Source organism: Tachyglossus aculeatus, chromosome 17 (genome assembly GCF_015852505.1).
Source record: "Tachyglossus aculeatus isolate mTacAcu1 chromosome 17, mTacAcu1.pri, whole genome shotgun sequence".
Lineage (NCBI taxonomy): Eukaryota > Metazoa > Chordata > Mammalia > Monotremata > Tachyglossidae > Tachyglossus > Tachyglossus aculeatus.
The window spans coordinates 37,869,896-37,896,465 of record NC_052082.1 but is presented as its reverse complement, the minus strand read 5'-3'; the positions used below and the strand labels follow the sequence as shown (position 1 = coordinate 37,896,465).

The 26,570-nt window shown below is 46.9% G+C and overlaps 1 protein-coding gene across 1 annotated transcript; it reads left to right on the top strand.

Moving 5' to 3' along the window:
- Positions 1–10,349: 10,349 nt before the first annotated feature.
- LOC119939033 (olfactory receptor 14J1-like) lies at positions 10,350–26,270 on the top strand. The gene is made up of 6 exons (XM_038758810.1): positions 10,350–10,525; positions 10,758–10,797; positions 23,202–23,243; positions 23,520–23,728; positions 23,839–24,001; positions 26,208–26,270. The coding sequence occupies exons 1-6, from the start codon at positions 10,350–10,352 to the stop codon at positions 26,268–26,270; spliced, it is 693 nt and encodes a 230-aa protein (XP_038614738.1).
- Positions 26,271–26,570: the final 300 nt, after the last annotated feature.

The window sequence follows — 26,570 nt, the reverse complement described above, 5'->3', positions numbered from 1 at the left end:
AGTGAAGTGACTTGCCCAAAGTCACAGAGCTGACAATTGGCAGAGCCAAGAGCAGGTTTGGGAGTCAAAAAAGAGCCCAATGAGTGACTAGATACATTTACAGGTGCATGTTTTTATCTACTTGTTTGTATTGTACTCTCCCAAGCGATTAACAAAGTGCTATGCACACAGTAAGAACTCGATCAATATGATTGACTCTGTGCGACTGTCCATCTGTTGGAGAACCCCGGTCTGTGAGTAAGCAGGAATACATGTGAGGGCATTAAGTGTTTGGATACATGTATGTTTAGCTGTGATTTTGGGTGTAAGTATGAATTTGTGTCCTCCAGGGTGCCTTCTAGGGTTGGCTTTTCTGGACACTAGGGGCTCGATAAACACCGTTATTACTATAATCAGTCTGTCATTCAGCTTAGGACAGTACCCTGCACACAGTAAGTGCTCAATAAATACGAATGAATGAATGACTATTTATTGAGCTCAGAGCAGAGTTCTGTGTGTAGAGCACTGTACTAATGCTTGGGAGAGTTCAAAGTAACAATATAATAGACACATTCCCAACCCACCACGAGCTTACAATCTCTGCACATATCCATAATTTATTTTATATTAACATTTTTATCTTCTTTTAGATTGCAAGGATGTTGTGGGGAGGTAACATGTCTACCAACTCTGTTATATTATACTCTCCCAAGTATTTAGTACAATGCTCTGCACACAGTAAATGCTCAAAAATATGATTTCTTAACTGCTTGACTGATTGATACTACAACTTCTACTAGGGCATTTGCTGTTATTACTGTTATTATTACTGTGACTGCTTTCCCCATTTATATCTTTGTCATCTTGTTGTCCCCACCTAGAGAATTATGGTGTCCATCGTCCTTTGGAATTCCCTCCTAGTTACGTGGAAGTCTTTTACAAAGTTTCTAGGTCATTTTGTAATTGTAATTTATAATATTAGTCTTCCAATATACAATAAGCTGGTCCTCTCTAAGACTAGCCGGCAAAACTCCTGATGATTTCTTCACCTTATGAAGATCTTTGTCCTGTGCAGGGAGCCATCATCACGCACCAATGACCAACATCTCCACGGTGACGGAATTCCTCCAGCTGGGATTCTCGGAGGTTCGGGAGCTGCAACTGGTCCACTCTGAGCTTTTCCACCTGGTCTACCTGGCGGCCAAGATGGGGAATCTCCTCATCGTCCCTGTAGCCACCCTCAACCGGCGCCTCCACACCACCATGTACTACTTCCTCAGGCACCTGTCCGTCCTCGACCTCTGCCTCATCTCCGTCACCTTCCCCAACTCCACCCACAACGCCCGGACTGACATGAGAGCCATCTCCCTAGTGGGTTGCGCTGTCCAGGTCTCCTCCGTGGTCTGATTTGCCAGCAGAGATCTGTTCGTCCACGCAACCATGTCCTGCGACTGCGACGCCACCATCTGCCTCCCCCTGAGCTACGAGGTCGTTATGGCTCGAGGAGCCTGTGGGGAGATGGCCACCGCCTCTTGCCTCAGTGAGGGCCTGCTTGGAGTCTTGTTTTCGACCTTCTCCCTGTCCTTCTATGGGTCCAACATCGTCTAGCATTTTTTTTTCGGTGACATCCCCTTCCTGTTGAAGATCACCTGTTCCGAGGACCACGTCGTCGACGACGTGAGCGTCACTGTAGGCGTAGAGGGGTAGTGTCGTCTGCTTCATTCTCATCATCGTCTGGTACATGCACATCTTCTGGGCCGTTCTGAGGATGCCGGCCACGGAGAGCTGAGCCAGAGTCTTCTCCAACTGCATGTCCCACATCCCCGTCGCCACCGTTTTCCTCTCTGCGGGTGCATTTGTTGACATCAAGCCGCCCTCAGACTCATACTTGATTGTGGACCTGCTGGTGTCCGTGTTCTACACGGTGGTGGCCCCGTCCATGAACCCCCTCATCTACAGCCTCAGGAACCGGGACATGAAGGCCACCATGGGAAGGATTCATTCATTCATTCATTCATTCACTCATTCATTCAATCGTATTTATTGAGTGCTTACTGTGTACAGAGCACTGTACTAAGCGATTGGGAAGTACAAGTTAGCAACTTATGGAGATGGTCCCTACCCAACAACGGGCTCACAGTATAGAAGGGGGAGACAGATAACAAAGCAAAACATGTGGACAGGTGTCAAATCATCATAATTAATAGTAATAAAGCTAGATGCACAACATTACCAAAATAAATAGAATAGTAAATATGTACAAGTAAAAAAATAGAGTAATAAATCTGTACAAACATATACACAGGTGCTTTGGGGAGGGGAAGGAGGTAGGGCGGGGGATGGGGAGGAGGAGAGGAAAAAGGGGGCTCAGTCTGGGAAGGCCTCCTGGAGGAGGTGAGCTCTCAGTAGGGCTTTAAGTACAGTGAGGAGGTTAGCGGCAGAGGAGCAGAGGGTGAGGGCTGCACTGCAGAAGGAGAGAAGGGAGGTGAGGTAGGTGGGGGTGAAGTGATGGAGATCCTTGAAGTCTAAAGTGAGGAGTTTTAGCCTGATGCGTAGGTTGACTGGCAGCCACTGGAGAATTTTGAGGAGGGGCGTAACATGCCAAGAACGTTTCTGCACAAAGATGATCAAGGCACCAGCGCGAAGTATAGACTGAAGCGGGGAGAGGCATGAGCATGGGAGATCAGAGAGGAGGCTGATGCGGTAATCCAGTCGGGATAGAATGAGAGATTAAACCAGCAAGGTAGTAGTTTGGATGGAGAGGAAAGGGTGGATCTTGGCGATGTTGCAGAGGTGAGATCGACAGGTTTTGGTGACGGATTGGATGTGAGAGGTGAACGAGAGAACCGAGTCGAGTATGACACCAAGGTTGCAGGCTTGTGAGATGGGAAAGATGGTAATGCCGTCTACCTTGACTGGAGGTTAACAGTCTTAACACCCATTTTACAGATGAGGTACCTGAGGCTCAGAGAAATTAAATGACTTGCCCATGGTCACACAGCAGACATGAGGCAGAGCTGCAATTAGAACTCAGTTAAAGACGGGAAGGATGGTAGTACTATCTACAGTGACGGGAAGTCAGGAAGTGGGCAGGGTTTGGCAGGGAAGATAAGGAGTTCAGTCTTGGACATATTGAGTTTTAGATGGCGGGCAGACATCCAGACGGAGATGTCCTGAGGGTAGTAGGAGACCCGAGCCTGAAGGGAGGGAGGGAGGGAGAGCAGGGGCAGAGATGTAGATGTGGATCCTAAATTGGTAAATCACCCAGCATCCGCTCTGGGACAAAATGTCTCCTTCCTTGACCAAATAATTGCTTAACCAAGGAATTGCACTTGGATCTAGCCAGATATTTAGCTCTCCTACTGGGTTCACAGAAAACGCTGGGGGTTGATGAATTATCAAAGTCTGGGAGGGAGGCGGCTAAGACTGAAGTATGACTGACAATCCAGTTTTGGGGAGGTATCATGGCCTAAAGGGAGGGAAGTACCTGTAGACTGTAGGCTAATTGTGGGCAGGGAATGTGCTTAACAACTCTGTTAAACTGACCTCTCCCAAGTGCTTAGTACAGCAAGTTCAATTTTGGTGCAGTTCTAATCACTGCTCTGCCACTTGTCTTCTGTTTGACCTTGGCAAACCACTTAACTTCTCCATGCCTCAGTTATCTCATCTTTAAAATGGGGATTAAAACTGTGAGCCCCACCTGGGACAACCTGATTACCTTGTATCTACCTCAGTGCTTCGAACAGTGCTTGGCATATAGCAAGTGCTTAACAAATACCTTCATCTATTTTAATTTTATCATGGCCTAAAGGAATGGGAATCTCTCTAGACTGTAAGCTCATTGTAGGCAGGTAACGTTTCTACCAACTCTGATATTTTGAACTTTTCAAAGTGCTTAGTACAGTGCTAGGCTCAGAGTAAGTGCTCAATAAATATGATTGATTGATTGATTGAGACGAGTTATGTCAGCTCTGCTACTGGCTTGCTGTGTGACCTAGGGGCAGTGACTTAACATCCCTTGTCAGAAGCAGCGTGTCTCAGTGGAAAGAGCCCGGGCTTTGGAGTCACAGGTCATGGGTTCAAATCCCGGCTCCGCCATTTGTCAGCTGTGTGCCTTTGGGCAAGTCACTTCACTTCTCTGTGCCTCGGTTACCTCATCTGTAAAATGGGGATTAAGATTGTGAGTCCCCCGTGGGACAAGCTGATCACCTTGTAACCTCCCCAGCGCTTAGAACAGTGCTTTGCACATAGTAAGCGCTTAATAAATGCTATCATTATTATTAATATTATCCCTAGGATCTCTCTTGCTCTTACATTCTGAGCCCCTGTGAGACAGGAATTGTGCCTGAACTGATTGTTTTGTTTCTACTCCAGCAAGTAGAACAATTTAGGCACACAACCTCTTAATAAATACAATAATGATATCACTATTAGCAATGACTATGAAAATATAATGACATGCTCTTTAGTATAACTCTGGTGGTGGGAATGAAAGTTGGAAGTTGGGAGGTGGTATGGGAGAAGGGAAGAAAGGATGACTGCAGCTCCATCTGTCTTGTCAAATCCATCCTCTCTCATCAATCCATCTTTCCTTCCTTCCATCCATCCATCCATCCAACTAACTAGAACACTGGCTTGGGTGTCAGAGGTTGGGGGTACTGATTTCGGGTCTGCCACATGTCTGCTGCATGACCTTGGGCAGAGTCGCTTAACTTCTCGGTTCCTCAGATCCCTCATCTGTAAAATGGGGATTAAGATGTGAGCCCCACGGGGGACATGGGCTCTGTCCAACCTGTTTACCTTATATCTACTCCAACACTTAGAACAGTGTTTGGAACATAGTAAGCGCTTAGCAAAGACCATAATTACTACTATTATTATTATCAACGGTATTTATTGACCACATCCTAGGTGCAAAGCACTGTAGTAAGCTCTCAGGAGAGTTCAAAAGGCATATAATTGCATTGTTCCTGCTCTCCACGAGATTATGATCTAATGGGGGAGATGGACACAGAATAAATTACGTAGAGGAGGAAGGAGAGAAGGGAAAGATGAGAAAGTGGATGAACGTTTGATCCAAGAGTATAGTCTATATAGTCAGTGTGAACTATATTGATGGATTTGCAATCAGGGCAAGTCATAAGAAGTAACGTTGCCTAGTGGGTAGAGCGCGGGATTGGGAATCAAATGGACTTGAGTTCTGATCTCGGCCCTACCACTCGTCTGCTGTGTGACCTTGGGCAAGTCGCTTGACCTCTGCGTGCCTCAGTTCCCTCATCTGTAAAATGGGAATTGAGTTGTGATCCCCACTGGGAACATGGACTGTGTCCAATCCGATTAGCTTGCAACTACTCCAGCACTTAGTATAGTGCCTGATATATAGTAAGCAATTCATAAAGACCATAAGAAAAAGTCACAATTGGCTGACTGACTTGCAGATTGAATGTCTCAGGTTGTGAATTAAGCAACCTGTCTTTAAAAACAGGAACCGTTGGGAAGCTGGGATGCAGATACCGTTGTTTCCATGGGAACCCCGAGGGACGGCACCATCGCTGATGCTGCAGGGACAGAGCTCTTCTCTCCCAGAAGCTTCAGGAACCACGTGACCAGAGGGTGCTTGGCTAGTCCAGGCCACGAGGTCCCTCGGCAGGGCCCAGAACCATCCTCCAGGGATCCTCCTCAAAACAGCTCCTGCTTTATCTACAGGGACGGGGGCCCATCTGGAGAGCTTCTCAGGGTCTGAGGGAAAGCAGAGAGGGACCTAGGGCTCCTCTCTGTTCCTTTCTGACTGACCGAACCCAGGTGTCTGAGGGGAAAGAGGGGACCATCCCAGCACTGCAGTGATCAGCCACCCTCAACCTCACGCTACCTCGGTGAGAGTGACCGGGGATGAGTGGGATGGGGGCGGGGGGTTGGGGACGAGGATGAGGATGGAAGAGATGAAGCCAGTCTGGGGCTTAAATTGGGATTCGGAGCAGGACCGCGGCCCCCAGTGGAGAAGGTGTGCTAGCAGTAGTGGAGGTGTTTTCCAGTTCAGTAACCCCCAACCATCACACACCTCTCCTCCTTCCTCCTCAAACCTCGCTACCATGCCAACCACGCCCTGGGCTACGGTGCTCCAGCACTGTGTCAGCACTACGGATAGTCACTTGGGTCTTCAGTGGGTTCCAGAATCCCTTGCAGAGGGTAAATGACAGGCAGGGCTGAGAGAGTGTGACCAGCTTTGGACAGCCACTGGCGCTGTCAGAAAATTCTCCCTGTAAGAATTCTTCCCAAATGTTGGGAGAAGACAAATAATTGGAAAGGTTGTAATCTCTGCCCTCAAGAACTCTGCCATCTCCTGGCCTAAGTTTCACAATATTATTTAGTATCAGTCAATTAATATTGAATACTATTTTTGAGCACTTACTGTGTGCACTAAGACCTTGAGAGATTGATAATAATAATAATAGTAGTAGTAGTAGTAGCAGTATTTGTAAAGTTCTTATTATATCCCAAGCACTGTCCTAAGCATTGGGGTCGATACGAGTTAAGCAGGATAGATACAGTCCTTTTTAATGCTGGAACAGACACATTCCATGTCCCTTCTAGAAGGAAAAAAGAATGGAAAGATGAATATGCAATGACTGCATACCATTTTACAGATGAGGAAACTGAGGCCCAGAGAAGAGAAGCGAGTTGCTAGAGGTCCCATAGCATCAAAACGACAGCGGCAAGATTAGAACCCAAGTCCTCTGACTCCCACTAATCTATGCTTGGGAGAGTACAATAGAACAGAGCTGGTAGATTTATATGCTAACCTCAAGGAACTCACATTCAAGAAGAGAACTCCTGGGCCCATGCTTTTTCCACTAAATGAAGATGGAAATGAGTTGATTCGCTTAGAACAGTGCTTTGCACATAGTAAGCACTTAATAAATGCCATCAAAGAAAGTCACTTAACTTCTCTGTGCCTCAATTACCTCATCTGTAAAATGGGCATCAAGAGTGTGCACCCCACATGGGACAACCTGACCACCTTGTATCCCTCCAGCGCTTAGAACAGTGCTTCGTACAGGGTAAGCACTTAACAAATACCATAAAATGAAACCCTGGTGGGACAACCTGATTACTTGTTTCTACCGCAGCGCTTAGAACAGTGCTTAACACATAGCAATCGCTTAACATATGCAATTATTATTATTGTTATTATTGTTCTCAGTTTGTGAGGGGCTGAAGGGTTCTGAGAACGGGATGCTGGGAAGGAATCACTGATACTGGGTGGGGATCACATTTCCTCCTCCCCACTTCCAGTCCAGCGGAGCACAACTTTCCCCATCTTCAAAGCCTTTCTGTCTTCCCGCCACTTCCAAGATGCCTCGCACGATTCATTTTTCTTCTCACCTAAGTCATCTTCTCCCAACTACCAATGAACATCTTTAGACCACTTCTCAATTTTTCCACTCACAACCACCATTACAGTTTTGTACGCAGTGGCTTTTATAAAATCTACTCTTGAAGCACATAGTCATGTATTTACCATTCTTTTCATTCTCTTCTTCATCCTCTCATTAATTAATTCAGTGTCTATCTCCCCTGTTAGATTTTAAACTCTTGGAAAGCAGGGATGTTGTTTATTTTGATCTCTCTGAAGTGTTCACTACAGTACTTTACACACAGGATACATTTAACAAATATGGTTGATTAATGGATGGATGGATTGATAGACGGATGCATGGATGGGTTGTTGGATGGATAGACGGATGGAAGTGTGGGTGGATAGATGGATGGATAGATGAATGGATGGATGAGTGGATTGTCTGCTGTGTGACCTTAGGCAAGGCACTTCACTTCTCTGAGCTTCAGGTATCTCCTCTGTAAAATCGGGATTGAGAGTGTGAGCACCATGTGGGATAGGGACTGTGTAAAACCTGATTAGCCCGTATCTACCCCAGCACGTAGTTCAATGCCTGGTACATAGTAAGCGCTTAACAAATACCACTATTATCATGATTATGGATGAATAGATCGGTGGATGGATGGAAGGATGGGTAAACAGACCGACAGTTGGATGGATGGATGGTCGGGCGGATGGAGTGATGGATGAACGAATAGATTCGAGGCAAGGATTTGATCAAATTCATTCATTCATTCATTCAATCGTATTTATTGAACGCTTATTGTATGCAGAACATTGTACTAAGCGCTTGGAAAATACAATTCAGCAACAAATACAGACAGCCCCCGACCACAGTGGGCTCACAGTCTAGAAGGGGAAAGCAAACAGGCAGTCAAGTCTAGGGTCAGTTTCCATGGATGGAATATCCCTTCTCCCTGGTCATACTCCGATTTTCGGATTTTCATAACCACTAAAATTAAAATTCAAATTACTGTTATTATCAGTTGTAGTATCAATATTATTATTATTGAATTTATTAAAAATTTATTGGCAAAAGACTGCCATGTCCTGGAGTAGAAACTAACTAAATAGAACAACACGTTTCCTGACAAACAGGGGTTCAAATTGTAAGAGAAAGAGAGCACATATTTAATCCCGATTTTACAGAGAGACCCAAAGGGGTTACATGGCTGGATCAAGGTCATACAGCAGGCCGGTGGCAGAACCGGGCAGACCTTTCATATCTCATGACTTCCAGCCACAGGCTCATTCGACTAAGCCATGATGCCGCCAAAACAATCACCTGTCAGTCTTTATTCATTCATTCAATCATATTTACAGAGTACCTACGCTGTGCACTACTGTACCTACTACACTAAGCGCTTGGAAAGCACCATTCAGAATAAAGAGAGACAATCCCTGCCCACACTGAGCTTACACTCACACACGGCTTATCAGCCTCTGTCCCAGACATTGACAGATCCTCAGGCACTGGACTTTCTCTTTAGACAGCTCTTTATATAGATACCTCTATGGTCAGACCCCTGATGAGGAATGGAATAGTCAGCAACAGGTAACAGGTATTTTGTCCCTTAGAGGAGGGAGGAGGAATCTCCCCTTCAGGACTCTGCCCCCCAGGGAAGCCTTCATGTCCCGGTTCCTTAGGCTGTAGATGAGGGGGATCAGGGTGGGCGGAGGGGGCACCACCGTGTACAGCACGGACACCAGCAGGTCCAGAACTGAGGGGGAGTCGGACACGGGCTTGACGTAGGAGATGAAGGCTGTAGAGAGGAAGATGGTGACGATACCGAGGTGGGGCAAGCAAGTGGAAAAAGCTCTGGCCCGACCCTCAAAGGCTGGAGAACACAACCAGTGCATTCTAGGAGGAATGGGTGTAAATGACAAGAGAAGGGCGGGAAGCTGTGTAGCCACAATCCCTTTTGAGGTTTAGAGCGAACTAAACATCATTAAACTCTGGAAGGGTTTCTGTTTTGTCCTAAAGCGAGCCAGAAGGCTGGACGACGTGAGCAGATGAGGCTTATTCAGGGACGGAGTCACTGGCCTGTTGTGTAAACTTCTCTCTGAAGGTTTTCATCTATCGCTGAATCAGGTTTTTTACGGTTTTGGTTAAGCACTTAGTATGTTCCAGGTACTGTACTAAGCTCTGGGCTCGATACAAGCTAATCAGTTTAGACACAGTCCATGTCGCACGTGGGGCTCAGTCTTAATCCCCATTTTGCAGAAGAGGGAACTAAGACACCGAGAAGAGAAGTGATCTGTCCAAGGTCATCCAATGGACAAGTGGCTGAGCAGGGATTGGAACCCAGGGATAATAATAATAATAATAATAATAATAATAATAATAATAATAATGGCATTTGTTAAGCACTTACTATGTGCCAAGCACTGTTCTAAGCGCTGGGGGATCATCATCATCATCAATGGTATTTATTGAGCGCTTACTGTGTGCAGAGCACTGTACTAAGCGCTTGGGAAGTACAAACTGGCAACATATAGAGACAGTCCCTGCCCAACAGTGGGCTCACAGTCTAAAAGGGGGAGACAGAGAACAAAACCAAACATACTAACAAAAAATAAATAAATAGAATATTCAGAGTTCATGGGTTAAAATCCCAGATCCGCCAGTTGTCAGCTGTGTGACTTTGGGCAAGTCACTTAACTTCTCTGTGCTTCAGTTAACTCATCTGTAAAATGGGGATTATGATTGTGAGCCCCCCGTGGGACAACCTGATCACCTTGTAACCTCCCCAGTGTTTAGAACAGTGCTTTGCACATACTAAGCGCTTAATAAATGCCACCGTTATTATCCAGCGCTTAGAACAGTGCTTTGCACATAGTAAGCTCTTAATAAATGGCATTATTATTATAAGTGGTGGAGCCGGGATTAGAACCCATGATCCCTGTCTCCCAAACCTTGTTCTTTCCAGTGAGCCACGCTGCTACTCTTGAAGAAGCCATGTCTTTAAACGCGATGGCCAAAGGTCTATCCCAGGACGTGGCCAACATCTTCATTGTGACAGAATTCCTCCTGCTGGGTTTCTCAGAGTTCCGGGAGCTTCAGCTGGTCCGTGCCGCCATGTTCCTCCTGTTCTACCTGGTGGCCCTGACAAGGAATCTCCTTATCGTCATTGTCATTTCCCTCGACCGGCGCCTCCACACTCACATGTACGTCTTCCTCAGGAACCTGTCCGTCCTCGACCCAGAGGATGGACCTCATCACCATCACCGTCCCAAACCCCGTCCTCAACTCCTTGACCAACCGCAACTCCATCTCCTTCTTGGGCCGTGACGCTCTGGCCTTCCTGGTGGTCCTGTTTGCCGATTCAGAGTTTTTCATCCTCACGGCGATGTCCTACAACCGCTACGTGGCCATCTGCAGCCTCCTGCGCTATGGTTTCATCATGGACCGAGGGGCCTGGGTAAAGATGGCTGCCACCTCCTGGCTCAGCGAGATGCTATGTGGAATCTCGTTTTCAGCTCCAACCTTTTCTCTGTCTTTATGTGGGCCCAACGTCGTTCCCCAGTTCTTCTGTGACTATTGAAGATCTCCTGCTCCGAGGACCACGAAGTCATCAATGTGTGTGTGATTACCGGGGTGGCGTTCTCTTTCTTCTGCTTCGTCTCCATCGTCGTCTCTTACGTGTGCATCTTCCGGGCCATGCTGAGGATGCCGACCGCCGAGGGCCGGGCCAAAGCCTTCTCCACCTGCTTGCCTCACCTCGACGTCCTCACTCTTTGTCATGACTTATTTCTATGCTTATTTGAAGCCTCCGTCAGGCTCCCCCTCAATGCTGGACCTGCTGGTGTCCGTGTTCTACACAATGGTGTCCCCCGCCCTGAACCCCCTCATCTACAGTCTAAGGAACCGGGACATGAAGGCTGCCCTGGGGAGGATCCTTGGAGGGAATGACTAACATTTTGCGGAGAAAATCGTTGTCTTCTGACTTGAGTGATCCTAATGATCAGGAACCTGATCTTTGTACCACAGCGTGAGTTACCCAAATTTTCCCAAAAGAATCAATTGATCCATCAATTAATCAAATTCACTGAGTGCTTACTATGTGCAGAGCACTGTACCTAGGGCTTGGGAGAGAACAGTATAACAGAGCTGATAAAGACGTTCACTATCTACCACTCAGTAGCATTTATTGTGAATCAACTGAGCCTGAGCATTGTAGTACGTGCTTTGAAGAGAAAAATGGAACTAATAGGCATGATCAATCAGTCGATCAATGGTATTTAGTAGATTCTGACTATGTGCAGAGCACTGTGCTAAGCACATGGGAGAATACAAAGAGATGGTAGACACAATCTCTGCCTTCAACAAGGCAGCAGAATAAACTACAGACGAGAGGAAGAAATAAAAGGGGATATTTTACTGTGTAAATGATACTGTATATGAAGTATTTACATAAATGCTAAGAGGGGTTGTGAGTACTCAAGGTCACAGATGGTACAAAATTCTGAACAGGCAATTTATTCATTCATTCAATCATATTTATTGAGAGCTTGCTGTGTGCAGAGCACTATACTAAGTGCTTGGAAAGTAAAATTCAGCAATAAAGAGAGACAATCCCTGTCCAAACTGGGCTTACAGTCTAGAAGGATGGAGACAGACATAAAACAAGTAAACAGAATTATAGATATATACACATCAAAACAAATAAACGGGCATTAATATAAATGAATAGAATTATATATATATATATATATATATATATATATATATATATATATATATATATATATATATATATATATATATATATATATATATACACAAGTGCCTTGGGGTAGGGATGGAGGTAGAGCAAAGGGAGCGAGTCGGGGCAATAGGGAGGGAAGGGGGAGCTGAGGAAAAAGGTGGCTTTTTCTGGGAGGAAAAGGAGAGCTTGTAATAATAATTATGGTATTTGTTAAGCACTTACTATGTTCAAAGCACTGCATTAAGCACTGGGATGGATACAAGATAATGAGATCCCACGTAGGGCTCACAGTGCAAGTAGGAGCAAGAACAGGAATTGAATCCCCATTTTTGCAGATGAAGGAACTGCTGTACAGAGAAGTGAAGTGACTTGTCCAAGGTCACACAGCAGGCACATAGTAGAGCAGGGATTAGAAACTGTGAACAAGATACCAACAGTAGAAAATAGGAAGGCAAAGGAGAGTAAGTAGGTTGGCTTGAAGGGCAGCAGCACTGCCTAATGGATAGAGCACAGGCATGGGAGTTAGAAGGACCAGGGTTCTAATCCTGGATTTACCACTTGTCTTCTGTGAGATCGTGGGCAAGTCACTTCACTTCTCTGCCTCAGGTGCCTCGTCTGCAAAATGGGGATTAAGACTGTAAACCCCATGTAGGGTAGGGACTGTGCGTAATCAAATTTGCTTCTATCCACCCCAGAACTTAATAGAGTGCCTGGCATATAATAAGTGCTTAATAAATGCTACAATTATTATTATTATTACAAGGGACTAAAGAGTGTGAGCTGGGGTATAGTTGTAGAACAGAGGCACAGAGAAGTGAAGTGAATTGCTCAAGGTCACACAGGAGACAAGTGGAGGAATTGAAATTAATAATAATAATAATAATCGCATTTGTTAAGTGCTTTCTGTGTGCCAAGCACTATCCTAGGCACTGGGGTACATACAAGATAACGAGGTTGCCCCACGTGGGGCTTACAGTCTTAATCACCATTTTACAGATGAGGCAACTGAGGCCCAGAGAAGTTAAATGACTTGCCCAGAGACACACAGCTGATGAGTGGCAGATCTGGGATTAGACCCCAAGTCTTTTGACTCCAAGGCCCGTGTTCTACCTGGAAGCGGCGAGGGTCAGTGGAAAGAGCCCGGACGTGGGAGTCAGAGGTCTTGGGTTCTACTCCTGGCTCCACAAAGCTGTGTGATTTTGCACAGGTCACTTCACTTACATTAACGACAACATCATTCGCACCTACTCAGCCCACCCATACTACTTCGGTGTTCACTCCTCTCCCCAGGTATCTCTGATCCCTGACCCCCTTAACAGGTCCACCCTACTCCAGTACATAATAGTTTGTATCTGCTCTCTGTGACATCGTTGTCTGCCAATCCTATTATTATCATAGCGTGTTAATTGTTTAACTATCCCCTGTGATGCTATCGCCTATTTATATCATTGCTACTGTTTTATCGCTTCTGCATCTCAGTTGGTAACCTCCCGCTGTACTGTCACTCACCCTGCTTATCTCACCATGAACTTTCAATTCCCTTGCGCCAAACTGCCATTCCCCTTCCTCACCTTCCCCTTCCCCACTCCCACCCAGCTTTTTCCCTCCCTCTCCCCCACCAAGACCACTCGCCCTCACCCCCTACCAAGGATCCCTCTGTACCAGCGCCAGTCCTCCACTACTCCCTCCCAGCCCCCTCCCTCCCCTTCTCCCCGCCCCCACCCTATCCCAGTTCTCCTTTTCCATTGCCACCTCTCTTCCCACTCTCCCCGCCTAGGCCCCCGCCAACTCATCCCAATCCAAACCCTCCCCACCCCTCTCACCCTTCCCCCTCCCTCCCCTCCCTCGGCACCTACTGCCAAGTGTGGCTTCTGGAACCCCCGCTCCGTTTTAAGTAAGATCCCTTTCATCCTGGACCTATTCATTTCCAGCTCTCTACTCCTCCTCGCTCTAACTGAAACATGGTTCTCTCCGGACGACACGGTCTCTTCTGCTGCTCTCTCCAGTGGAGGCCTTTACTTCTCCCACTCCCCAAAACTCACCAGAAAAGGAGGAGGTGTGGGTTTTCTTCTCCCCCCCCAATGTCGCTTTCGCACTATCCCACCTCCCCCTTCCCTTTCCTTCGCTTCCTTTGAAGCCCACATTATTCGCCTCTACCACCTCCTCCAGATTCTTGTAGCCGTCATCTACCGCCCCCCCGGCCACACCTCCAATTTCTTTAATGATTTTGAACCCTTCCTCACATTCCTTCTCTCCTTTTCCATGCCCACTCTGATACTTGGAAACTTCAACATCCACATGGATATGCCTGATGACTCCTCTGCCTCCCACCTTCTATCTCTCCTTGATGCTGCCAACCTCTTGCTCCATCCCACCTCACCCACTCAACAACTTGGTCATACCCTCGACCTCATCATCCCCTACCGCTGCACTGTGTCCACCCTCACAAGCTCTGAAATCCCTCTCTCTGACCATAATATTCTCACCTGCCTCCTCACTCACATTCCAGTCACCTGTAAATCCATATTACTCCCTCACAGAGATCTCCGCTCTCTTGACCCCATCCATCTTTCTGAGCGCCTCACACCCCACCTCGCCTCCCTCTCCTCTCTACCCAATCTTGATGATCAGATTACTGCTCTCAACTCTACCCTTTCTACTCAGCTAGACTCACTAGCTCCCCTTTGCCTTCGCCGCTCTCGTACCACTAACACACAGCCCTGGATCAGTGCCACTATCCGCCTCCTTCACTCTTATGCTCGAGCTGCCGAAGGCTGCTGGCGAAAGTCTAAACACCATGCCAACCTCGTTCACTTCAAGTTTGTCCTTTCCTACCTTAACTCAGCCCTCTCCTCTGCCAGACAAAACTATTTCTCCTCCCTTATTGACACCCATGCCCATCATCCCCGTCAGCTCTTCCGTACATTCAACTCCCTTCTCAGGCCCCCGGTTCCTGCCCCTCCTCCTTCCCTCAACCCCAACGATCTGGCCTCCTACATCATTAACAAAATTAAATCCATCAGGTCCGACCTCCCCAGAGTCACTCGCCCCCTTCTCCAACCCCGCGGCTCTTAACACGCTCTGCTACTCTCCCATCCTTCCCAGCAGTATCCTCGGAGGAGCTCTTCTCCCTCCTCTCAAGTGCTATTCCGGCCACGTGTGCTTCTGACCCCATTCCCTCTCATCTCATGAAATCTCTCGCTCCATCCCTTCTCCCCTCCTTAACTTCCATCTTCAACCGCTCACTCTCCATTGGTTCCTTCCCCTCTGCCTTCAAACATGCCCATGTCTCTCCCATCCTACAAAAACCCTCTCTTGACCCCACCTCACCTTCTAGTTATCGCCCCATATCCCTCCTACCATTCCTTTCCAAACTCCTTGAACGAGTTGTCTACACGCGCTTCCTAGAATTCCTCAACAACAACTCTCTCCTCGACCCCCTCCAGTCTGGCTTCCGTCCCCTACATTCCATAGAAACTGCCTTCTCAAAGGTCACCAGTGACCTCCTGCTAGCCAAATCCAACGGCTCATACTCTATCCTAATCCTCCTCGACCTCTCAGCTGCCTTCGACACTGTGAACCACCCCCTTCTCCTCAACGCGCTATCCAACCTTGGCTTCACAGACTCCGTCCTCTCCTGGTTCTCCTCTTATCTCTCCGGTCGTTCATTCTCACTCTCTTTTGCAGGCTCCTCCTCCCCCTCCCAACCCCTTACTGTGGGGGTTCCCCAAGGTTCAGTTCTTGGTCCCCTTCTGTTCTCGACCTACACTCACTCCCTTGGTGACCTCATTCGCTCCCACGGCTTCAACTATCATCTCTACGCTGATGACACCCAAATCTACATCTCTGCCCCTGCTCCCTCCCCGTCCCTCCAGGCTCGCATCTCCTCCTGCCTTCAGGACATCTCCATCTGGATGTCTGCCCGCCACCTAAAACTCGACATGTCCAAGGCTGAACTCCTTGTCTTCCCTCCCAAACCCTGACCTCTCCCTGACTTTCCCATCTCTGTTGACGTCACTACCATCCTTCCCGTCTCACAAGCCCACAATGTTAGTGTCATCCTCGACTCCGCTCTCTCATTCACCCCTCACATCCAAGCCGTTGCCAAAACCCGCCAGTCTCAGCTCTGCAACATTACCAAGATCCGCCCTTTCCTCTCCATCCAAACAGCTACCCTGCTCGTTCAAGCTCTCATCCTATCTCGTCTGGGCTACTGTATCAGCCTTCTCTCTGATCTCCCATCCTCGTGTCTCTCCCCACTTCAATCCGTACTTCATGCTGCTGCCCGGATTGTCTTTGTCCAGAAAAGTTCTGGGCATGTTACTCCCCTCCTCAAAAATCTCCAGTGGCTACCAATCAATCTGCACATCAGGCAGAAATTCCTCACCCTCGGTTTCAAGGCTCTCCATCACCTTGCCCCCTCCTACCTCACCTCCCTTCTCTCCTTCTACAGCCCAGGTCGCACCCTCCGCTCCTCTGCCACTAATCCCCTCACTGTGCCTCGTTCTCGCCTGTCCCGCCGTCGACCCCCGGTCCACGTCATCCCCCTGGCCTGGAATGCCCTCCCTCCCCACATTCGCCAAGCTAACTCTCTTCCTCCCTTCAAGGCCCTACTGAGAGCTCACCTCCTCCAGCAGGCCTTCCCAGACTGAGCCCCCTCCTTCCTCTCCCCATCGTTCCCCTCTCCATGTCCCCGCCTTACCTCCTTCCCTTCCCCACAGCACCTGTATATATGTATATATGTTTGTACGTATTTATTACTCTATTTATTTATTTATTCATTTATTTTACTTGTACATATCTATTCTATTTACTTTCTTTTGTTAATATGTTTGGTTTTGTTCTCCGTCTCCCCCTTCTAGACTGTGAGCCCACTGTTGGGTAGGGACTGTCTCTATATGTTGCCAACTTGTACTTCCCAAGCGCTTAGTACAGTGCTCTGCACACATTAAGCGCTCAATAAATACGATTGATTGATTGATTGATTCTCTGGACCTCAGTTACCTCATCTGGAAAATGGGGATTCAGATTGTAAGCCCCACGTGGAGCAACCTGATCACCTTGTATCCCCCCAGCGCTTAGAACAGTGCTTTGCACATAGTAAGCGCTAAACAAATACCATTATTATTATTATTATTATTATTATTATTATTGTTACCTGCAAGGGCATGTTGCTTCTATAACTTTGAGAGTTCACTCCCACCTCATTGAACTGTCATATTGGACTCTCCCAAGCATTTAGTACAGAGCTCTGCATATCAAAAACGTTGATAAACACCCTTGATTGACTGACCGATTGATTGATTACACTTATAATTTCCTACTGCTACCCAGACTGTATCAACCCCGATTCCTTGTTGATGGAAGACAGTAATGGGAAACAAGCACAGTGATTAGAGATGACAAGATCAAGCTTGCATCCAAGTTGGAGAGTAGGTGGGGTGAAGGATGAAGTCAGTAAATTTGAGAAGTGAGAAGCAGCATGGCCTCATGGATAGATGACAGGCCAGGGAGTCAGAGGACCTGGGTTCTGATTTCACTTCCCCCACTTGTCTGCTGTGTGACTTTGGGCAATTCACTTCGCTTTTCTGTGCCTCTGTTCTTCTGTTCTCTCTCCTACTTAGACAGTGAGCCCTATGCGGGACAAGGACCGTGTCCAGCTTAATTCACTTGTATTTACCCCAGCACTTAGAAGAGTGTTCGACACACCATAAATGCTTAACAAATACCATTTCTGAATCCTGAGCAGGGAGGGGAGCCCCGGAACACAGAGATTGTAACAGCCATCCAGCTCTTGCCATTCCCCTTGTCAGAAACTTCCTCCCCGATCACTTCACTCCCTTCTGTGTCACCCTTGCTCTTGGATCTGCTTCTTTTATTCACCCTTCATTGGTCCCACAGCACCTACGTCCATATCTGTCATTTATCTATTTATATTCACGTTTGTCGTGGGCAGGGATTGGGCCTACCAACTCAGTTATATTTACTCTCCCAAGTGTGTAGTTCAGTGCTATGAACTCAGTAAACACTCAATAAATATGATTTATTGATTGACTGATCGATAACACCACCAGGCCTCTGCTCTCCCAATCTTCAAAAATCCTTCTGAAATCTCATCCCAGATCACACTGAGAAGCAGTGTGGCTTAGGAGAAAGAACAAGGGCCTGGGAGTCAGAGGACGTAAATTCTAATCCTGCCTCTGTCACTGTCTTGGGCGTGACCTTGGGCAAGCCGCTTAACTTCTCTGTGCCTCAATTACCTCATCTGCAAAATGGGGATTAAGACTCTGAGTCCCACGTGGGACAATCTGATGACTTTGTATCTACCCCAGTGCTTAGAACAGTGCTTGGCATATAGTAAGCGCTTAACAGGTACCATAATCGTCATCATCATCACCATCATCATCACCATCATCATCATCCAGAACGATTTCCCATTCATTTCTCTTCTCTCCAGATCACACCCACTATCTCCCATTGCTTTTCTATAGATTTCCTGAGCTTGTTAGTATCAAGGAATGCGTCTGCTAATTCTGTCGTATTGTACTCCCTCCCTTAGTACACTGCTCTGCAAATAATAAACTGCTCTACACATCAGGCAAAATCTCCTCACCCTTGGCTTCAAGGCTGTCCATCACCTCGCCCCCTCCTACCTCACCTCCCTTCTCTTCTTCTACAGCCCAGGTCGCACCCTCCGCTCCTCTGCCGCTTATCTCCTCACCGTGCCTCGTTCTCGCCTCTACCGCCATCGACCCCCGGCCCACATCATCCCCCTGGCCTGGAATGCCCTCCCTCTGCACATCCGCCAAGCTAGCTCTCTTCCTCCCTTCAAAGCCCTACTGAGAGCTCACTTCCTCCAGGAGGCCTTCCCAGACTGAGCCCCCTCCTTCCTTTCCCCCTCCTCCCCCTCTCCATCTCCCCCACCTTACCTCCTTCCCTTCCCCACAGCACCTGTATATATGTATATATGTTTGTACGTATTTATTACTCTTTATTTATTTATTTTATTTGTACATATTTATTCTATTTATTTTATTTTTGTTAATATGTTTTGTTTTTTTGTCTGTCTCCCCCTTCTAGACTGTGAGCCCACTGTTGGGTAGGGACCGTCTCTATATGTTGCCAACTTGTACTTCCCAAGCGCTTAGTACAGTGCTCTGCACACAGTAAGCGCTCAATAAATACGATTGAATGAATGAATGAATAAGCACTCAACACCACTGATTGATTTATACATGCCCTTTTACTGAAGCACTTACGTTTCCTTCTTCCTTCTATAACTTTAGTGCCTCTTTCTCCCCTCTAGATTGAGGAACGGATTTATGTCTTGGTATTCTATCATACTCTCAAAGATTTTAGCATAGGACTCTGCACATTTTAGGAATGCAATAAATATTAAAGATTGAATGATTGATTAAATTGCCTCTTTAGCACTTTTGGACCACCTCTGTTTTTGTAGACCCAGCTAGGAGGAGGTTGAATCCTTCCACAGACCAGTGAGGACATTTTTTGAAGGTATTGGCTACGTGCTTACTTTGTGCACTGAGCAGTGTGCTGGGGCTGACACAAGCTAATCCCAGGATAAACCCCAATTTTCCTCTGCTCTCCCTCCCCTTCCCATCGTCCCGACTCTCTCCCTTTGCTCTAACCCCTCCCCCGCTACAGCATTTGTGTATATTTGTACATATCTATAATTCTATTTATTTATATTAATGATGTGTATCTATCTATAATTCGATTCATTTATATTGATGCTATTGATGCTTTCCAAGTGCTTAGTACAAGTTAGCACTCAATAAATACAATTGAATGAATGAATGAATAATCAGGTTGTATATAGCCCTTGTCCACATGGGGCTCACAGTCGAAGTAAGAAGGGCATAGTATTTAATCCTCATTTTACAGATAAGGAGACTGTTGCACAGGAGAAGTGAAGTGACTTGTCCAAGGTCACCTAGCTAACATGTGGGTAAACGCTGGGGTAGATACTAGATGATCACGTTGGACATACTCCCTGTCCGACATAGGACTCTCAGCCCATCAAAGGGGATAACTAAGGTACTAGGAAATGAAGTGACCTCTCCAATGTCACACAGCAGTTGAGCTGTGAAGTCGGGATTAGAATTCAGGTTATCTGATTCCCAGGCCCGGGCTCTTTCCACTAGGCCTACGTGCTTCTAGTTGCCAGACACTAACTGAGCTTGCCAATCTGCCATTCCGTACCTCTGTGTTGAGGCCTCTGATTCTCCATTGGTTACTGAGACTAACTAATTGTATTCCCCCAAAGAGGAAATTAGGACATATTATATTTTTGATATGGTATTTGTTAAGCACTTACTTCGTGTCAAGCACTGTTCTAAGCGCTGGGATAGATACAAATCAATCAGGTTACACACAGTCCCTGTCCCACATGAAGTTCACAGACTACGTAGGGAGGAGAACCAGTTTCGCAACTCCATTTTACAGCTGAGGAAAATGGGGCCCAGAGAAGTGACATGACTTGCCCATGGTCACCTGGCAAGTATTCCGGGGAGCTGGGACTCTCATGCCCATGTTCTTTCCACTAAATCATGCTGCTTCTTCTATTCAGAAGCATATCACTCTCTCCCTCTCTCTCTCTCTCTCTCTCTCTCTGGATATGGGTATATGCAAGTAGAAGAAGAAGCTGTTGTTACCATTGGAACATCAAGGGCCAAGACCGTTGCTGCAGTTGGGAGTGCCAGAGCCTTACCTCCAGAGGCCCACGTGGTCCCTCCATAGGGCTTCAAGCCGGTCCTGCAGGGATCCCCCTGGGAGCCTTATCTACGGGGACGAGGCCCGCCTGGAGAGCAGGTCAGCATCCATGGGAGAGCGGAGAGTGGCTGAGGGCTCCTGGCCTTCCCTTTGTAGCTGATTGAACCCAGGAATCTGAGGAGAAAGAGGAGACAAGCCCAGTCCTGAGGAGGTCAGTGCCCCCCGCTAGCCCCAGCTTCTCGGGTGAGGGTGATCAGTGGTGGAGAGAGGCAGGATGGAACCAGAAGGATGAAGCCAGAGATGGGACCATTCTGGGGAGATTCTCGCACTCGGGGAATAGGATAGAGTTCATTCAATCAGCCCCTTCATTCGTTCATTCAATCGCATTTATTGAGCGCTTACTCTGTGCAGAGCACTGTACTAAGCGCTTGGAAAGTACAGTTCATCAACAGAGATAATCCCTGTCCACAATGGGCTCACAGTCTATAAGCGGGGAGATACCAGTTAAGACCCAAAACGTACCCCAAACAGGACAGACTTGTAGAAGAGGAATGACTTTCCAGCAATAATAAATCATAAATAATTTTGGTACATGTTAAGCGCTTTTTGTGTGCCAAACACTGTCCTAACTGCTGGGTTAGAAACAAGTTAATAAGGTTGGACATAGTCCCTGTCCATCATGGGGCACACACTCTTATCCCCATTTTACAGATGAGGTAACCGAGGCACAGGGAAGTGAAATTACTTGCCCAAGGTTACACAACAGACTTGTGAGGGAGCTGGAATTAGAACCCAATTAGAACCCACAACCTTCTGACTCCCAAGCCCGTGCTCTATCTACCAATGGCCCCATCACCGACACAGCTCTTCTCCCTCCAGCATCCCCACCCTGGCTACCATGGCAACCGCCCTCCAGTCTCAGATGCTACAACCGAGCTTTGGCACGATGCGACAGTCACTTAGGCTGTCAGTGGTTACTGTATGTCGAAAACGTTTTCAGAGGGAATGTGATTGTCAGGGATGAGAGAGCATAACTGATTCTGGGGAAAAAAGCCCCGGTACCATCATCTGAACTTCTGAACGGAAGTTGTACTACGAATCAATGCCTTACCGTGGCAGGAGAGTTTGCGTACGCCAGTGTAGCTTAGAGCTATGCCATTGAGAGATACTCTCGCTAGGGTTACCCATAACGGCAAAGTCTAAGTAGAAGCGTCAGACAAAGTTGATTTACCTACGCTGGACAGCAGCAGGATGGGAAGGAGTCAAACGCAGGTGAACAAATCATCAAAATGTGGATCAAAGACAAGGGCAGAGACTCAGGTTTTCACTGCACAGAAGGAGGCTTTCTGGATAAACTACCAGTAGTCATTCTGGTATGTGCATCCCCAGAGTTTTCTTGGTAAACATAAAGAAGTAGTTTACTGTTGCCTTCTTCCATGCAGTAAACTTGAGTCTCCGCCCTAGACTCTCTCCCATGCTGTTGCTGTCCAGCACAGGTGAGTTTTGACTTGTAGCAGATTGCCTTCCACTCGCTATCCACTGGCCAAGCTACGAATGGAATGGGTAGGCCTCTGCTTGACTTTCCCTTCCATAGCCGAGACTGGTAGAGTATTGGAAACTGTCCAAGTGTGTAGAGTATTGGAAACTGTCCAAGTGTGATCCTGAGAGGGGCTGAGGATATACGTTTGAGTATAAAATCACTTCTAGACTATAAGCTCGTCGTAGGCAAAGAACGTAACTATCAACTCCATTATGTTGGACTCTCCCAAGCATTTAGTACAGTACTCTGCACACAGTTACTACTCAATAAATACGTTGACTAACCTAAAAAAAATTGACAGCAGTTCATCTCATTATGCTCTCTAGTAGTCTCGCATCTGCAATTTATTTTACTTTCTGTCTCCCCAAATAATGATGATACTTGTGGCTTTAGTTAAATGCTAATTATACACCAAGCACAGTAATATGGGCAGGGGTAGTTGCACAGTAATCAGGGAGCACACGGTCTCTACCCTACATTGGACTCACAGTCTCAGTAGCAGGGAGAACAGGCATTGGATTTCCATTTTATGGATGAGGAATCTGAGGCTCAGAGAAGTTAATTATGCTGCCCAATGTCACATAGCAGGCAAGTGGTAGAGCCATAATTAGAACCCAAGTCCTCTGACTCCAAGAACTGGGCCCTTGCTACTACACTATGCCATTCCTACAATACTGTGAGCTTTGAATTCCTTGACAGGAGGTATCATTTGCACTAATACTACTGAACTCTGTAGGTGCTCAGTACATACAAATGATTGATTTACTCCTACAAGAACTAATGTTGATTCCTTTATCGATGCCATTAAGGCCTGTAAATTGAAGTCTTCCCTCTTCCTGTGCAGAAATTCGACATCATATCCCCAGAAATATCCAACATCTCCACGGTAAGGGAATCCCTCCTGTTGGGATGCTTGGAGGTCCAGGAAGTGCAGCTGGTCCACGCCACGCTGTTCCTCCTGATCTACCTGGCGACCCTGATGGGGAATCTCCTCATCGTCGCCATCACCGCCCTCGACCGGCGCTTCCACACCCCCATGTACTTCTTCCTCAGGAACGTGGCCCTCATCGACCTCTGCTACATTTACGTCACCGTCCCCAAATCTGTCACCATCTCCTTGACTTACTGCCGATCCATCTCCGTCTTTATCTGCGCCACTCAGCTCTTCTTGGTGGCCCTGTTACCTGCTTCGGAGTTTTTGGTCCTCACGGCGATGTCCTATAACCACTACATCGCCATCTGCCTCCCCCTGCGCTACGAGGTCGTCGTGAAACCAGAGGCTTGTGGGAAGATAGCAGTCGCCTCCTGGATCAGTGGAGGACTGTTCGGCATCTTGTTTTCAGCTTCGATCTTCTCCTTGCCCTTCTACAGGTAAAACGTTGTCCAGCATTTCTTCTGTGACGTCCCCTCCCTGTTGAAGATCACCTTCTCTGAAGACCACTCTGCAATAAACGTGATCGTGATCTTTGGGCTACCCATAGGTGCCATAAGCTCCATTTCCATTGTCGCCTCATGCGTACACAACTTCCTGGCCGTCCCCACCTGCTTGCCCATCTCATCGTCGTCACCCTCTTCCTCTCCACTGGCGTATTTGACTATCTCAAGCCTCCCTTACACTCTTCCTCGGTGGTTCGACCTGCTGATGTCCGTGTTCTACTCCATTATGCCCCCGGCCCTGAACCCCCTAATCTACAGCCTGAGGAACAGGGACTTGAGATTTGCTCTGTGGACAGTCTTAAAAAGGGGATTTTCCCCAGACTCCTCTATAGTTCGAAATGTTTGTTTCCTTGTGCTGATATTCAATCCATTTGTCAATCAATTATATTTACTATAGGAGCAAAGCGTTCTGTCTGGGTTGTGGTAGGAGAGTAGCGAGGTGAGGTAGGAGGGGGCACGTTATTGAAGCCAGTGGTGAGGAGTTTTCATTTGATGCGGATGGGCATGAGCAAACGCTGGAGGTTCTCGAGGAGTGGGGAAACATCTATAAATGATCCGGGCAGCAGAGTGAAGTACAGACTGGAGTGGGGAGAGACAGGAGTCCTGGGAAGTCAGTAAGGAGGCTGATAAAGTAATCAAGGTGGGATAAAATAAGGGATTGAATTAACGTGGTAGCAGTTCAGCTGTAGAGGAAAGGGCAGATTTTAGCGATGTTGTGAAGGTGCAACAGACAGGATTTAATGATGGATTTAATTTGTGGGTTTAACGAGAAAGAGGAGTCAAGGATAATGCCAAGGTTATGGGTTTGTGAGACAGGAAGAATGGTGGGTCAACTACGGTGATATGAAAATCAAGGGGAGGAAAGGGATTGGAGGGGAAAATAAAGAAAAGATTTGGTAAGCACGTTTCCTGCCCACAAGGATCTTATCATCTACAAGGGAGTGATCAGGCCATGGGAGCCATGACACTTGAGTTCTAATGCCAACCCTGCCATTGACCAGCTTTGTGACCTTGTGTGATCAAATTAACCTCTCTGGGTCTCTCTGTAACATGAAAATTTGTTATATACTTTCTCTTTCTCTTATATTCTGATACTCTTATTGCCAGGGACTTTGTCTGATCAGTTGAGCTCTGAGCTGATCATTTTGTTTCTACTCAGCACTTGTTACAGCCTTTTGCATGTAAATTGTTAATAATGACTATGATGATAATGTTGATAATTATGATTATGATAAGGTATTATGATTATGATCAGGAGCCCATGAATTTTTACTTCCTGGGTTACTTCCTGCAGTGTCTTGCAACAGTACATTTAAAGGGATCTTGTAATTACTTTCTAAGGTATCTTCCAGGTGGGTTAATCATAACAGTTATTATCATTATTATTATTATCATTGTTAAGGTGTCTGTTAAGTGCTTTCTTTGTTCCAGGCACTGCACTAAGCACTGGGGTGGATACAAGGATATTGGGTGGGGCTCACGTGGGGGTCACAGTCTCAAACCTCATTTTGGGCCAGAGAAGTGAAGGGACTTGCCTAAGGTCACACGGCAGATTAGTGGCAGAGCCGGGATTAGAATCCGGATGGCTGGACCACAGTGACTCCCTGCATTGATTTGATTTTTCCTAAAGTATTGGGGGTAGGAGGAATAGCCATTTACCTGTGGAATACCTATCTAATATCCGAGACATTTCAGCCTCCCAACTGTCCCAGGACTAGGTGATTTTATCCAGTGTGCTGACCAAATATTCAATTAGGTGGTCTTCTAGACTGCTAGTTTGTTATGGGCAGGGAACGTGCTGCCTGATTTTATTGTATTGTACTCTCCCAAGATTTTAGTAAAGTATCTTGCACATAGTACATGCTCAATAAATACTGTTGAGTGAGGATGATGATAATGATGTTAATAAAAATAATTTAGGAATCAGTCAATCGTATATATTGAGTGCTTATGGTAGGCAGAGCACTGTACTAAACACTTGGGAGAATATAGTATAACAATATAGCAGACACATTGCTCATAATGAGCTTACAGTATGGAGTGGGAGACAGACATTAATATGAATAAATATATTATGGATCTGGACATAAGTAATGTGTGGCTGGGATGGGGGTGAATAAAGACAGCAAGTCTGTGTAACACAGAAGGGAGTGGAAGAAAAGGAAAAGAGGGCTTAGTAAGGGAAGTCCTCTTGGAGGAGATGTCCTTCAGTAAAGCTTTGAAGAGGTGGAGAATAAGGCACACTCTTAGGGTAGGTATGACCATTGGAAGATGGAGAGTAAAATGTGGATACAGATCCCATCCAATTGCTCAGGTCCATCTCCTCTCATCCAACCATCTATCCATTCATCCATTCATTCATCCATCCAGTAGTCCATCACTGTAATTTATTGAGCACATCTTGTGTACCAAGTGCGGCAGCCAGTGTTTTGGAGACTTCATGACCTGCCCCTCCCAGAAGACCAATGGGAGATGAAGGTCAGGGCCCCTCAGACCCACGCTGCCCCAGGGAGAGTCACTTTGGTGGAGGGAGGTTGAAGGGACAGGGAGGGACAATGAGGAGGATGTGAGAGTCAGAGCCAGTCTGGGGAGATGATCACACTTGGGACCAATTTTGGGGTTCAGACCAGGGCTGCGTCCCCCGACCGGGCAGGGGGCTTGCAGGAGGGGGGCATTGTCCAGTGCAGTGACCCCAAACATCACAAGCCCCTCCATCCTGATTGGCCTGTTTCCAACCCAGTGCTTAGTACAGTGCCTGGCACATAGTAAGAGCTTA

Bases quoted from the DNA above. Each gene is read 5' to 3' on its own strand.
- LOC119939033 (XM_038758810.1), top strand. From the start codon at position 10,350: ATGGCCAAAGGTCTATCCCAGGACGTGGCCAACATCTTCATTGTGACA. The intron at 10,526-10,757 runs GCGCCTCCACAC...GGCCATCTGCAG, and splicing joins ATTGTCATTTCCCTCGACCG to CCTCCTGCGCTATGGTTTCA. The intron at 23,729-23,838 runs GTAAAACGTTGT...GGCTACCCATAG, and splicing joins TTCTCCTTGCCCTTCTACAG to GTGCCATAAGCTCCATTTCC.